Here is a 14,194-nt window from a genome sequence, read left to right on the forward strand (position 1 = left end):
TTTTAATAGCTGTAGAGGCCAGCCTGCTGTGATCTAATTGTCCCTGCAAGGGTTAACACGGAAGAACAACATGGAAGGTTCCGTGAAGAAAACCTGTAAAATCCTCAGAGCCCAAGGTTTCTTATCACAGACTTCTCTGAGTGGCATCCTGGCAGAAACGCTGCAATGTAGGTGATGCCCATGATCTGGGTATCAGACCCAGCATGCACTTCCGCTTGGAGAGGGAGAGGAGGGGAGTGCGCCCACTGCCACACTGCTGTGGCAACTGGGCCCAGGCCTTCCCCTCTCTCCTGACTTGAGTCTAAGGGTGTTACCATCTGGTGCGGTACCTTCAGTTCGTCTGTGTTGGCACTCCTGGGACCACTTATTTTTAGTCTTCTGTTTGCTCCTTTGAAGCCAATCCTTCTATTCATAGGCTAAAATGTCTCTCAGGACAAGGAAGATTTCTGAGTCAGCCAAGACATTTTCCCATGGGGAAGTAGGTTTATGGAAGCAAAAGGCCACGGGGAGTGGCCAAGGCAGAGGTTCTAAGTTGTCAAGAGCAAAGGCTGGGCTCTGATCTCAACGTGCGCCTCTGAAGCCTTGGGAGCCAATTAGGGAGCGACTCAGCATCATTTAGACACCTGGTCTAATGATTCAGTTCACTGAGACCAGAGAATTCAACCGAGTTCAGTGGTCAGGTGTTCATTTTAGCTCTTACTGGTCTTACAGAAATCAACTCAACTACGATGGATAAACCCATGAATGCTTTTTGTTGTTAGCCAAGGCTCTCCCTGGTTTCTGTACGCCAGCTCTTAAGGATTGCTTCTGAGCCCGGCGGCGTGCCCTAGTAGCTAAAGTCCTTGTCTTGAACATGACCCGGGATCCATATGGGCGCTGGTTCTAATCCCGGCAGCTCCAGTTCCCATCCAGCTCCCTGCTTGTGGCCTGGGAAAGCAGTCGAGGATGGGCCCAAAGCTTTGGGACCCTGCACCCATGTGGGAGACCTGGAAGAAGTTCCTGGTTCCTGGCTTTGGATCGGCATAGCACCGGCCGTTGCACTCACTTGGGGAGTGAATCATCGGACGGAAGATCTTCCCCTCTGTGTCTCCTCCTCTCTGTATATCTGACTTTCTAATAAATAAATAAGATCTAAAAAAAAAGAATTGCTTCTGACACTTACAGAGCAGATCTTTTTCTCGAAGAAGTAGAGCCTGGTTCTCTGTCCAGGACATGCTGGTCAAGTCAGAGCAAAGGCTTTAAAGTTGGTGGTTTCCAAGTTGTCCTGTACATCAGAATTTTCTAGAATGTTTAACACACACAACAGCCTCCCCACCTCCAGAGATCCTGAAGCAGTAGGCAGAGAGTGGGCCCCAGCTTGCTTCTCTAATGGGTTATTGGTGACACTGTTGGTTTCAGACTCTATGCATACTTCATAGAAAATGGAATTTAAAGGGACTTTCATTTTGGTGCCAAAAAAAAAATCATAAAAATGATATTTTTTTCCCCTGAAACTGACAGCACATTTTGACAACTGTGTACTCTGAGAACTGTCACTTTAAAAGCTATAGATTCTACTCCTAATGGAAGTAACCATTTTTCTTCTTTCTTTCTTTTTTTTGAAATTTATTTTTTATTAGAAAGGCAAACCTATAAGAGGAGAGACAAAAGGATCTTCCATCCCCTGGCTCACTTCCCCAAAGGCCACAATAGCCTAAGCTGAGCCCATGTGAAGCCAGGACTTTCCTCAGGGTCTCCCTCATGGGTGCAGGGTCCCAAGAAGAGCCATCCTCTGCTGCTTTCCCAGACCACAAGCAGGGAACTGGACTGGAAATGTAGCAGCTGGGACACACACTGGCACCTGTATGGGATGTCAGTTTTGGCAGGTGGAAGCTCAGCCTGTTGAGCCACCGTGTCAGCCCCATAACTATTTTGTTTTCAATGTTATAATACTGTATACACAGCTAACCCCTAAAAGCCCTCATGTCCATCACTGGAAGGACAGAGGATACAAATGACAGTATTTTACAACAGACACGATGGATGACAGTCCCTTGAAAGTTCTTGAGCCCTTCCTGTCAGTTAAAATTATTTGGATGTCTTAACAGAAATATTTGATAAAGACATTGTTTTTCAGTTTTTAAAAGAGATTTATGTATTTTTATTGGGAAGCAGCTGTACAGAGAGAAAGAAGGAGTTCCCTCTTTCTCAAACTAACTAACCCACCAAAGGGAAGAAAGATGCCTTTTTTTAATACTTGTTTTTTATTGGAAAGGCAGATGTACAGAGAGGAGAGACAGAAAGATCTTCATCTGCGCTTTCCCTCCCCAAATGGATGTAATGGCTAGAGCTGAGCTGATCTGAAACCAGAAGCCAGGAACTTCTGGGTCTCCCACATGGGTGCAGGGGCCCAAGAAATTGAGCCATCCTCCTCTGCTTTCCCGGGCCATAAGCAGGGCAGTGGGTGGGAAGTGGAGCAGCCTGGACACACTGGTGCCCATATGGGTTCCTGGCACTTGTAGGCTGAAGATCAGCCAGTTCATCCATCATGCTAGCCCCAAGAAGGTCTTCTCCTCTGACATTTGCCCATCAAGTTCTGGCCATGCCCAAGCCTTCGCTCTCACTTGATTGAAGTCTTTGTCTTCTGCTGCTTTACTTCCTGGCTGCTTACATATCTCTTTACAAATCAAGATGGTGACTTAAGCAACCTCAAATGGCCCAAAGTGCCAAGGACAGGATCATTTCCTGGTTCCCCACTATCTCTAGGACTGAGTTGAGTTTCTCCAGACTTTTTCCTGCTGGTTTTCCCATTTCCTCAAACTATCCCAGCTGCACTAACAGCTCCGTGGGGCTCCACTTGCTTCCCCCTGCTTTCATCTATCCTCATGACTCCTGGGTATTTTTGCCATGTCTTCCTGTTCACTTAGTCCATGTCAACAGACTCAGATAGCCCAATGCTAGCCCTCCCTGAGTTTCTTGGTAGAACAGGTGTGACCTGGCTGTGTTATCATGGTGCCCTTTGCCTGTGCCATTGCTGTTATGCAATGAGACATGAGAGCCCAGTTGCTTCCACCTTTATTCACAGAGATCCCCTCAGGCTGGGCCTGATATTTATCTTTGTAATTGAGTACCAGGGACTCTCCAGGTACTCTCTAGCACTCTTAGATGTATGGGTTGATTTATTAGTCCACTAAGAAAGCTGGTCCGTTGTCAAATACAGCCTTCACAGATTTTCTGAACTTGAGCCCATGAGTGACGAACGGTTTGACTCCTTCGAATGGTTCAAGATTCTGGGTTACAAGGTCCCTGTTCTCCATGCCTCGGGGAGTATTTTCACACCATCTAAAACCAGTGTCCTTGGACCTACACACATCTGTCGGAACAAGGTATCGGGGTGGGTGTGTGGACCCCAGTTTTCATGTGGGGAATGCGATTCTGACACACAGGTGAGGGCAGCAGTGGTTAAGTGATGAGGTTGTAAGTGCAATGCGTCAGACCCAGCGTTGGCTCCTGACATTTAAATGTTTTTTTTGGTAGCGCTGGCAGCAGTCCACGGTTGCTGGAGTCATACTACCTTTGCAAGATGGGCTGCAGTCTGGGGCAGTTTCTGGCAGTACCGTCTACATTTCTGGAGACTGGAGGAGAAAGAAGTCTATAAGACAGCAGGTATGTGGGGGCCACCAGCACTTTTCCTCTGTTGTCTGTGTCTTTTATGATTAAGCCTTAAAACAGAATCTCCTACCACCAACTCAGAGCATCCATCCCATACTGCCTATGGGAAAGAAGCACCTCTGGGGTCACAGTGCTTGTTCCCCATGCCTGGAACCCTATGTCATATGCCACAAGCTCAACAGATGGCCATCAGGTGGCTATAAGATGTACCCCAAAGACTGGCATCCATCTGCAACCTGCTTAGGGAGCCTCACAGTCAATTCATAACTCAGAAGTCGGGAAAGCTTTCTTAAGAAAACTAAAGATGAGGGACAGAGGTTGTGGACCAACAGGTTAAAGCCGCAACTTGGGTTGCCTACTTCCTGTATACTTACTTCTCTTTTGATCCAGCTCCCTGCTAATGTGCCCAAGGAACAGCAGATGCTGGTTTGAGTGTTTGAGTCCCTGCCACCCACATGGGAGACCTGGATGCAGTTCCTGGCTTCAGTTTGGCATAGTCCTAGGGGTTTTTACTTGAGCGAATAGCAGGTAAAACATTTCTGTCTCTTCTCTCCCCTTCTCCCCGCCCCCTTCTCTCTCTCTCTGCCTATCAAACACATCACTCAAAAAAAAAAAAAAAACAAAACCCTAAAACAAGCGGCGGTTTATAAAGTAGAAGTTTTATTTACAGTATTTGAGGAAAATCCTGAGTTGTGACCTGTGCAGTGAACGGCCAGTCTTGTCTACCACCAAGGAGTGGCCATCGCTCCTGCTTGGCACACGTGAAATCTGTCCCTTCCAACAGTGTATCTAGAGATCTAGGAGGGTGTCTCAGAAGGTTCATGGAAAAACAGAATTTAAAAATAGCTGCATTTTCAAGCAAAAAAAAAGAAAAAATCCATGCATATTTTTTTTTTTTAAATGTCATATATTTTCCACGAATGCTTACAAGGTCCCTGGCCCATATGACAACCCACCAATGTCAACTCAGACACCACACAGTGGCAGGAAGATCAGCCAACCTAGCCAGTGACCCCCATCTCAGAGGTTCTTTCCCCAACATTCCCGCTAAGCACAGGTGTGCTTCCAACCCAGCCCATACAACATCTCTGATACCAAGTAGGTGAAGCTTGTCTAAGTAGCCATCACAACACTTTGAGTAGAATCTGTACCCCTACCCACTCAACACCGAGCAGGCCTTCTCTTCCTGACGTTGGAAGCTCTAAGGCTAGAGGAGGACCAAGCTAGAAGCTCACACGGGGGGAGAAGTTTGCTCAGTTTAAGTTCTCTTGGGCTATCTCATTGAGTCCATGCATGGTCACCCATGCATCGACTCATGGACTTTTAACAGTGTTTCAGAATCATTTTCCCTGCAAACCAAGAGAACCTTAACAAAGAGACACTGGTTTACAGTGGAAAGGGCATGGAGCAAGATCCTTCTGGAGCCCAACAGTGTGTGTTTGTGCATTGCAGAAAAGCTGTTAGGTGAGTGCTCAGATTTCCTAGCTGGAAACTCCTCAGCTGAGGGGACAGGTGTGGCTGGACCACTTACTTCTACCCAATCATTCTATCTCACCCAGAATCCCAGCAGAAGGCATGTTTAGACTGATTGTTCACAAAAGTAATGTGTTGCACCATTACCTAAGTACTCTCTTGAGAGTCATTTAAACTATAACAGGACCTATAAAATAATTTTGCAACTGCCAGCTCACTGCATACGTGGAGGGCACTCAGAGTATTCTACCAGGAGAAGCTCTCAGAGGGCAGGTGTGTGTATGATGGACGCTGACACCATTCTCATCATAGCCCCTTGGCACTTTGACTATCTTGTCAGCTATTCTAAGTGAAGCTGGTCAGAATCCAAAGAGAAAAGAATCAGGACTTAGACTGGGTGGTTGCCTCATCTTCATCACTTTTCCCTCTAATGGGAAAAAAAAAATCTATTCATGTTTTGTGAGAAAAGAGAAACTGGCCTAGATAAGCAATATGAATTTGTGGGGGAACAAACCATGGAGCTTATCTTGTTGTTCTCTTGTTCTTATGGCCATGCTCTGTTGTAGCACTGCCTAGTTAGTCTCAACGGAAGAGACTTGTAGCTACTTTCTGTCTCTTCGAATTTTAGTAACATCATTCACAAGAAGTCAAGGTTAGGGTCAGTGCATTTTGTAAAAGGCAGAGATACTTGTGTTAGGTCTCGCTTCTTTGGGGGAGGGAGGATGCTGCCTTGGTCAACATCACTCAGTATTTCCATTGTGAAGTTTGTGATACTAAAAAAAAAAAAAAAATTTAACATATAGCAGTTCTGTTGAACTGAACCCTGCTGAACCTGATTCTGGTCCACTGAGCCATAAAACCAAAGAAGCAGAATGACCCAGGTCAGGGACTGCGGGTCAGTGCCACAGCAGGAAGGCGAGAGGTTAGTTCATAAAACAAAAGCTTCTAGAGATGTTGGGAAAATGCCATTGCCTCCTGAGGACTCGGCTGGTGACCCCTTGTTATACACCTGCTCAGTCGGGCTTCCTCTTCAAACTCCCTCCTCTTGGTGCAATCTCTAAAGGCCAGGAATATTTCCCCACCTAGCTTCTCAGTTTCCGCCTCCATGTCTAGCAGTACTGCCGTGACACCAGCCCCATGCCCACGGTGAAACAAAGTTGTTCCGACTCTAGTGGGCTGGTAGTCACATCCAAATAGCGTCCACACCATGACCTTGGAGAATGGGTGGTACTCTAGCTCTTTGCCTTGATGACAAAGCTTGGAAGAAACTATCTTAGACCACCTCCCCTGCCTCCATCCAGCCCCCTCCCCCAGGACTTTGCAACTGGGCATGCAAACTTCTCCAGCAAGCCCTGCTTAGGTTCCTCAGCAGCCTGCCCTGTCCTAGAGCATTCTGGACCAGCACCATGAGTGTGATGGTATAGAGATAGGATAGGTGCAAAAGACCAGGACAGAAACATCAGTCCCGAGGAGACTCTGAACTTGACACAGGGACCAGAGGGTTGGCATCATGGCGTAGCTGGTAAAGCCACCGTTGGCAACTAATCCCATACGGGTGCCAGTTCATGTCTCAACTGCTCCACTCCTCATGCACTTCCCTGCTAATGTGCCTGGGAAAGGGCAGCAAAAGAATGGCTCAGGTTCCTGGGCCCCTGCCACCCGCATGTGGTGTGGACCTGGAGGAAGTTCCTGGTTGTGGCTGGCCCAGTTCTGCCCGTTGTGACCAGCTGGGGAATACACTGGCATATAGAAGACCTCTCCATTTCTCTCTAATAGTGACTTTCAAATAAATGCACACATACACACACACACAGACACACACTGGAATGCCTTTAGGCCACTCTCTGCCTCCAGCAACTCTGAATTCCCTCCAGTTGGGAAAAATCTGCCGGCAACACTTTGAAGAAGTTAGGTTTGCACAGGTGTCTGATTGCCAGTGTTCAGGACACGTCCTGTAGTTGTCACGTGACCGGGGAAGCACCAGGGATCCTCCCCTGCCCCATACAAGGTGCACAGAGAACCTGGACTAACTCCCTTCAATGGCGAGGTGCATTCCTTGCATTCTGTTGGGTGAAGGTAGCCTGGAAGGGAGAGTGGCTCCATCTTTAAAATCCCAAGAATGGGAAGAAACATGCAGTGCATGGGAAATCGTCTCCCAACTGCCCAGGTAACCACCCACAGTTCCTGCCTCACCCGAGTTGTTTTTGAAATGTCCAGGGGGTGGAGGGGATGCAGTGCGAGTCATGGCACTGTGTAATAAGTTAGCATCAGTCAGTCATTAATGATTAATGCTAACCTTTGCAGAGTCTCCTTAACAGGTCTCTGCCAGGATCTGGGCTGGGTTACACGCCGAGTTCATCTTTCTCCTCCTCTGAGACCATTTTCAGAGTCCCCAGCAGGCATTTGGGTGCGCTGGCCAACACGGCCCCCGTTGGAGCCCGTGGGAGCTTTACTTTTCCTTACACATAACATTTCACAGGCTGCTAAATTACAAGTTCAAAAGCCATGTGATCAAGTTTGGTGCGACCAACCAATCGCAGTGGGCAGGCAAGTCCGTCCCAGCTTTACACGCCCTCACTGGACAGGACACTGGGGGCACACAGCCCCAAGGAGTGCCCCTGGGGGAGAGTCTCCCTGCCCACTCGCTGGAAAGTTCTCTTGCCCTCTGGACACGTGACCGGCCGGCCACTGGACCTCCCCAGCGGCGGGTGTCCCCTCCCGGGCCATTGGGAGCTGTCCCATCTCCCCTAGAGCTGCCAGGTTCCCAGCTCCTGGGTGTCATGTCTTTGGGTCACTGCCTAACTTCTTTGGTAGGGCTCCCAGTGGCCTGCCCAGAAAAAGTTTAAGGCCCCCAAGTGGGAGAGCGCCCCCAGGCCCCATTTGGGGTGGCCCCAGGGGACCCAGGATCCCGACACTGGTCACACTACCCTGGTCCCACAAGCCCCAGCCACACACCAGCTCTGGTGCTACTCTTTGATCTATTGTTGGAAAAGGAGGTTAACTGCCACCGCTAGATTCACACTCCAGTCCTCCGGAGGAAGCGTCACTGGGAGGGAAGGCGGCTCTGCAAACTAACCTGATTAAGTCTAGGCTCTCCCCCGCCCCCTCGCCCCCCCCCCCCAATGCCGCTGGAGAGGCTTCCAAACACAGCCCTGGTGGGGGAGAAGTCCCCAGCCCCGAGAGGGAGGTTGTGATGGGAAGCCACACACTCCTCCACCCTGATCCCCAGCCGGACGGGCCTGGGGCCTCGGGATGTCCCAGTCCCAGCGCACAGACTGCGCACTTCTCGCGGCTCAGCAGAGCCTCTCCCGGCTGCCTCCCACCGAACGTGCGCCTGCTCACGGCCACAGGAGGCCTCCCTGCTCCATCCGGCACCTGGCACCCTGCGCCCCTCCAGGTACCCCTCTCCTTCCTCCACCTGCGCCCCCAGGCAGTTCAAGTCCCGGGGGCGCACCCCCGGCCGCCACGTGCCTCTCCAGCAAGCCCTCCGCCTCCTTCCTAACACCCCGCCTTGGCAGGGCAAGACAGAACCATTGTTCAATGGCTCCGAAGCTCCTGTTCCCCAGCCCTTGTCACAGGGGCTGCGGGGTGGAAAAAAAAAAAAAAAAAGATGCCAAAGTATGGCCTTAGGGGTGACGGCGGCGCAGGCAGGAGAGACTACTGCAGGTGACGCTTCGGGACGGCCCAAACCCGCCTGTTCCCTCCCTGCTGCCCAAACCGGGCCCCCTAGCCGGTGACAGCTCGGAGGCGCCTCCACTGTGCCGAGCGAAACAAGACAAGAAGAGGCGAGAAAGCACTGACGAGAAAGAGAGGGGTGGGCCAATGGAGCCGGGTGCCCCCTCCCTGGTCCCCCCCACACCCTCCCCCTAGGTGCTGCACCCCCCCAACCCTGCAGGACCAGGCCTCCTGCGGAGGGGCTGTCCCCACTCACCCGTGGCGGTGGCGCCGCTCTCCTGGAGCGCCCAGCACAGCGCGAGCAGCAGCAGCCAGAGCAGCCGGCGCGCGGACGTGCCCATAGTGCCCGCCTGGATGGTGGTGCCGCCGCTGGCTCGCTCGCTCTCTCGCTCGCTCCGCACAACAAGTTACCAGCCTTACGGAGAGGAGGCAGGCGTGGGGGCGGGGAGGGGCAGGGGAGGAAGGGGAAGGAGTTAGCAGGGGAGAGGGCGCAGGGCAGACCTCCTCTACAACTTGCACGATTCGCCTGCCCACCACCAACCCACCCACCCACCTCCCCGGGCTGCGGCGGCAGTGCACGCCGAGCCTGCGGGCAGCAAATAATGCAGGCGCTGCAGAGGAGGGGAGGGCAAGGGAGGGAGGGAGAGAGGAAGGGGGTGGGGAGCCGAGAGCAAAGGAGCTGGCTGGAAAGCGAGGAGCCGGCGGTGCAGCACCCACACTGGTGGCGGCTGGAGCGCAGGGGTGAGCGGCAGGGAGGGGGCGGGAGGGGGAGTGGTCAGCGCGGGGCGGGGGCCGGCGGTGGCTCCGGCCCCTCCCTCTCCTCGACGTGCTGGTCTTTACACACGCCCGGGGCAGCCGGTGCCTGCGTCTAGGGTGTCTGCAAGGGTGCGCTGGCTTGCTTCCTTGCGTGCGTGCCTGAGTGGCCGTGACCGTGGCCGCCACCGCCGCCGCCTCCGGGACTGCTCCGGCGGCCCGGCTGCTCGGGCGCGCGTCTGACTGGGGCTCACTGAGGGCCCAGGGCGGCCGCTGGTTGGTTCGCGCGCCGCCCTCGCCTCCAATCCCTGGTGCCTGTCCTAATTTCCTGATCTAGGGAACCCGCCGCAGCAGCTGTGCGCTTCCCTACAGTCGTTACCGTACGCTCCAGGCAGCGACCGACAGTCCAGGCAGCCAGGCGGTGGCTAGTACTTAGCGCGGATGCAACTATTACCGCCTGCGGGGGCTTTGCAGCTCTGGGACCTTGGGCATCTTCCCCATCCCTCTAACGCCTAGAGTGGGCAGGTGGGGGGAGGAGAGGAGGAAAGAGAGAGAGAGAGAGAGAGAGAGAGAGAGAGAGAAGCTCTCACTCTGGGCGGCTATCCTGGGGCCTCCTCCCTCTACGAAAAGTGATGAAGACCTGGGGTGTTGACAGTGGTGTTCCAGAGGCCTGACTCGAGTGCACGCTAACCATGCTAACCATGCAGTGTATCTTTAAGTGAGAGAATAGCAAAAGAGCCGGAGAGCAGGCGAGGGAAGCAGTTGTGGTTTGTCCTCTAGAATAGAACAGGACTGAAATAACCCAGTCTGGGACGGGGGGGAGGCGGGAATTGCTAAGCAGGGCTCTGCATTCTCTCATCAACGATTATGGTTAATTGCTAATTGCACAAAATGATAGTTGGCGGGCCTGTAATTAAAAGCTTAACCTTTTCTTGCTTGGAGGAGGGACCCCCGTGGGTTGATTCTTCTGGGTATACTTTGTAACACCCAGGGAAAAAGGTTTCAGAAAAGAAAGAAGAGGCAGGACTCCGCTGAGCAAGGCGCGATTCTGTCTGGTCCCTGGCAGGACCTGAGCCCGCGGTTTGCTGTTTGCTTTGGGTAGCCCTGGGAATTCTTCCACACTCCCCACCCCACCACCCCACCTCCCCGTTGAGACGTGTTTTCCGCTGTGATCGGTTAAACTTATAAAGGGAGTGGGAAGGCCACCCAAGCCATCTTAATTTTGTACACAAAAGGGGTTTGTACATATGTATATGAAATCGCTTTAGTTTTTGAGCGACTCCAACTTGGCAAGTTTCAGGAAGATCTTACTGTGTCTCCGCGCTCTTTGCCATCTGAGAAGGGATGGACCTTGGCCGGCCGTGGACTCTGCTTGGGCTTCTGTCGTGGCCAGCTCTCAGATGGGACCCTCACAGGAACTTACTGAACGCTGGAGACTGAGAAGGGAGGAAATTTCAAGTCAGGGAGGCTTGGCTGGGGGAGGGATGGAGGTTGAACAAGAAGGACCATTCCTCTGTGCATGGCTGGACTCCGGTACCATGGCCCCAGTGAAGGCTGGCTTGTCCACTTCTGTACTTACATGGCTCGTAGAAACTGCAGCACCGCGTACATGTTGCATGGAAGGCTGAATGGAAATGTTTGATGCCATTTCCTAGTCAAGATGCATGTGGGTGTTGTTTTGGCTCTCACGCACTGAGTTGCATGGGGAAGGTCCCAGCAAAGGCCTGTGAGCTGAAGGCACTCACGACTTTCCCTGAGTTACTTTGAATTCGGCTTACCTCACCTAGCCGGATTTGGACATCTTGGTCCTCTTGGCATGGCGTGGGTTGGAAGGCTAAGTCCATTTGTCCACGTGGGGAGCAGAAGTTACAGGGTGCTGTTTCCATTCTGGAGTGTTCCGTTGCTGTCTAAGACCTTCTTGTTTGGTCTGTGCTAAGAAACCCCACCAGCTGACTAGACAGATGAGCCAAGTTTTACAACTGCCTAAATCCTTTGAGACACCTGACTATGGCAATGCTTGTTGGCAGCGGACATCAGCAGAATGGGCGGGCCACCCCAGTCTAGCCTGTCCTGTGTGTAGCACCCTCAAATATGAATTGTTTCTAAGTTTTCCAGTGTTACAGCAAAATGAATGGGGGGACAGAAGGACCTGCAACTGGATGATGCACACGGAGTCTAAACACAATTATCATCTGGCCCTTCACAGGCAGAACTAGTCAACCATTCACACAGGAGGAGTGACAACTAATTTTTTTTAAATAAGGATTTAGTCACTTTAGAGTTGGAGCTAGAGAGACAGAGAGCGAGACACAAAGATCTTCCATTTGCTGGTTCATTCCCCACATGGCTGCAAGCGCCACAGCTGGGTCACTCTGAACCTAGGAGCCTGAAGTTTTCTTTTAAGCATCCCATGTGGGTGCAGCAGACAAAGGATTTAGTCCATCTTCCCCTGCTTTCCCAGGCCACTAGCAGAGAGCTGGACCAGAAGTGGAGCAGCCAGGACATGAACTGGTGCCCGTATGGGATACCAGGCACTATACCATTTCCTGAGAACTAAATCTTCGTTGTTTTCATCTGCTGAGATGTGGTTACCTTACAATGTTCAAGCATGACTCCTAAGGATGTACTGGGTAGAAAATGAAGGCGTTCCAGGGTGAGTGGAGGGGACAGGTGCAAAAGAATACCAAGTATGTCTTAGCGTTGTTGTTGGTGCTCTGATGAAGCACCTCGAGGCTGGGTGTTTGATAAAGAAACCAAGTTTATAGAGTTTACAGCTTTGGAGAGCGAATGTTTAAGGTTAGTGGTCCCGTCTCTTTGACCTGCACATAGTAGAGAAACTGACAGGAAACTAACCACGTGCAGAAGGCAGGAAAAATGACAAAGCAAGGAAGAGTGAGACGGAAAGGATGTGAGAATGAATTAGGATGCCCAAAGAACTGCATTAATTCCTTCTGTCCTAACCTCCTTCCACCACACTCCATCTCCTCCTCACGCCTCTACACTGGGGCGGGGGGCCGGGGAAGTGTCATGCGTCCTCCGTGGTGAGGACTTTAGCAACCCCTAGGCTGCTGTACCAGGCCCCTCTGGTTGCTTCTTGGCATGAGTCCTGAGTCAAACATTATAACAGGGAATGACTTCTTCCTTGCAGGCTGTCATTGCAAAGTAGCTTCACTCCTGTCGAATATGTGTGCGTTCCTTTGTCCAGCATCTCTGAAGGGAGGGGCTCAGGAACCCGTAAGAAATGCTACAGCTGACGTCTCGATGAAGACCCATGGGCTGATAGATATGGACCTCAGAAATGAATCTTCAGATCGCTTGGCTGCTGTGGCAGCGAACAGGCATTACCTTAGTCTAACAATAAGGCATTCAGCCCTCTCTGGATGCCAGTGGTGGAACAAGAAGGTACAAACACAGCCTCTACTTTCCATTAGAACCTCCTGGAGGAGAAATTCCTTGGTGAAAGTAGTGATTCAGTCGGTCTAGGGTGGTCGGTGAGAATTTTCTTCTTTTACACACATGGAATTGAATATAGGACATTATTAGATCAAGTGGCTAAATGGTTTTCCATCAAATCAATCATTAAAAAGATGATCTATAGAGGAAGAAATGATATGGGCTGCTTACTGTAAAGAAATGCAAGTTTCTTTTCTGAAGTAATAATTTATTTGTAGCAAGGGACATGGGGACACACAAAGAAAGGGAGGGGAGCCTATTTGCTGGTTCAGTCCGCAAAGGGCTACAACAGCTAGGACAGGACCAAGCTGAGCGAGGAGCCAGGAACTTTATCTGTGTCTTCCACATGGGTGACAGGTGCTTGGGCTGTCTTCTGCTCCCTTACTCAGGCCATCAGCAAGGGATTGGACCCGAAGTAGAGTAGCTGGGATAGGAACAAGGACCCATATGAGATGCCAGCAGCAAAGGCAGCGTTTTTGTTAGCTAGACTACCTTGCCAGCCTCAGAATTATTGATGTCTAGCCGATGAAGATCTAAATGTGAAAAGAAAAAAGCGCCCACATTTCTTTGACAAGTGCTCATGTTTGATACCTTTGAGACCTCTGAAAATGGAAAAGGTTATTGGACAAGAGAGAAAGTATCAACCAAGAGGTAAGGGATGATAAATCTGGCTGTCCCTGAAGCATGTCAACCCAAAACAAACTAACAATGACAAAGACCTCTCGTTCATAAAGCATCACGGTGGCCGTGAAGGCAGCCTGGAGACAGAGTGCAAACAGACAGCTCATATAACCCCTCCCCCCATTAATATTTTATATGAAATATATGAGTGTGTGCAGGGAAGTAAGTGGGGAAAAAATGTGATCCTAATAAGTTCCCAGGGGATTCTGAGGCCTCCAATCAGAGACGCACTGAGAAGTATGCTTCTAAACCCATCAGCATGGCTTCTGTCCCCAGCCACTCGCTGCACAGACAATTGCCAGGAGCTTCCAGTAGATTGTATAGGACACAACCCAGGATCCATCGTGAAGTCGTCATTCTCCTTGCTCTTAAACCAAGTGCCAACGTTGGCTTGCTTTTCCGTTCCGAATCGAGAGGCTGGGACATTTAAATTTCTGAGAACTATGATCATGAATTGAAGTGTCTCTGGTCCTATGTGTGATCGTCCTTGTGTAACATAAATGTGCTT

The 14,194-nt window shown here is 51.0% G+C and overlaps 1 protein-coding gene across 2 annotated transcripts in view; it reads right to left on the minus strand.

Moving 5' to 3' along the window:
* VLDLR (very low density lipoprotein receptor) overlaps positions 1 to 9,478 on the minus strand; it is a 36,269-nt gene extending 26,791 nt beyond the window's left edge. The window contains exon 1 of one of the 2 annotated variants that reach the window (XM_040988905.1): positions 9,056 to 9,478. In XM_040988905.1, coding sequence (XP_040844839.1) covers positions 9,056 to 9,140 — 85 coding nt within the window. In that variant the 5' untranslated portion in view covers positions 9,141 to 9,478. The remainder of the gene's footprint in view (positions 1 to 9,055) is intronic. The other variant, XM_040988906.1, reaches the window with a different exon arrangement.
* Positions 9,479 to 14,194: the final 4,716 nt, after the last annotated feature.

The sequence above is a fragment of the Ochotona curzoniae genome, unplaced genomic scaffold, assembly GCF_017591425.1.
Source record: "Ochotona curzoniae isolate NIBS_2020 unplaced genomic scaffold, NIBS_Ocur_1.0 contig_50, whole genome shotgun sequence".
Taxonomy (NCBI): Eukaryota; Metazoa; Chordata; class Mammalia; order Lagomorpha; family Ochotonidae; genus Ochotona; species Ochotona curzoniae.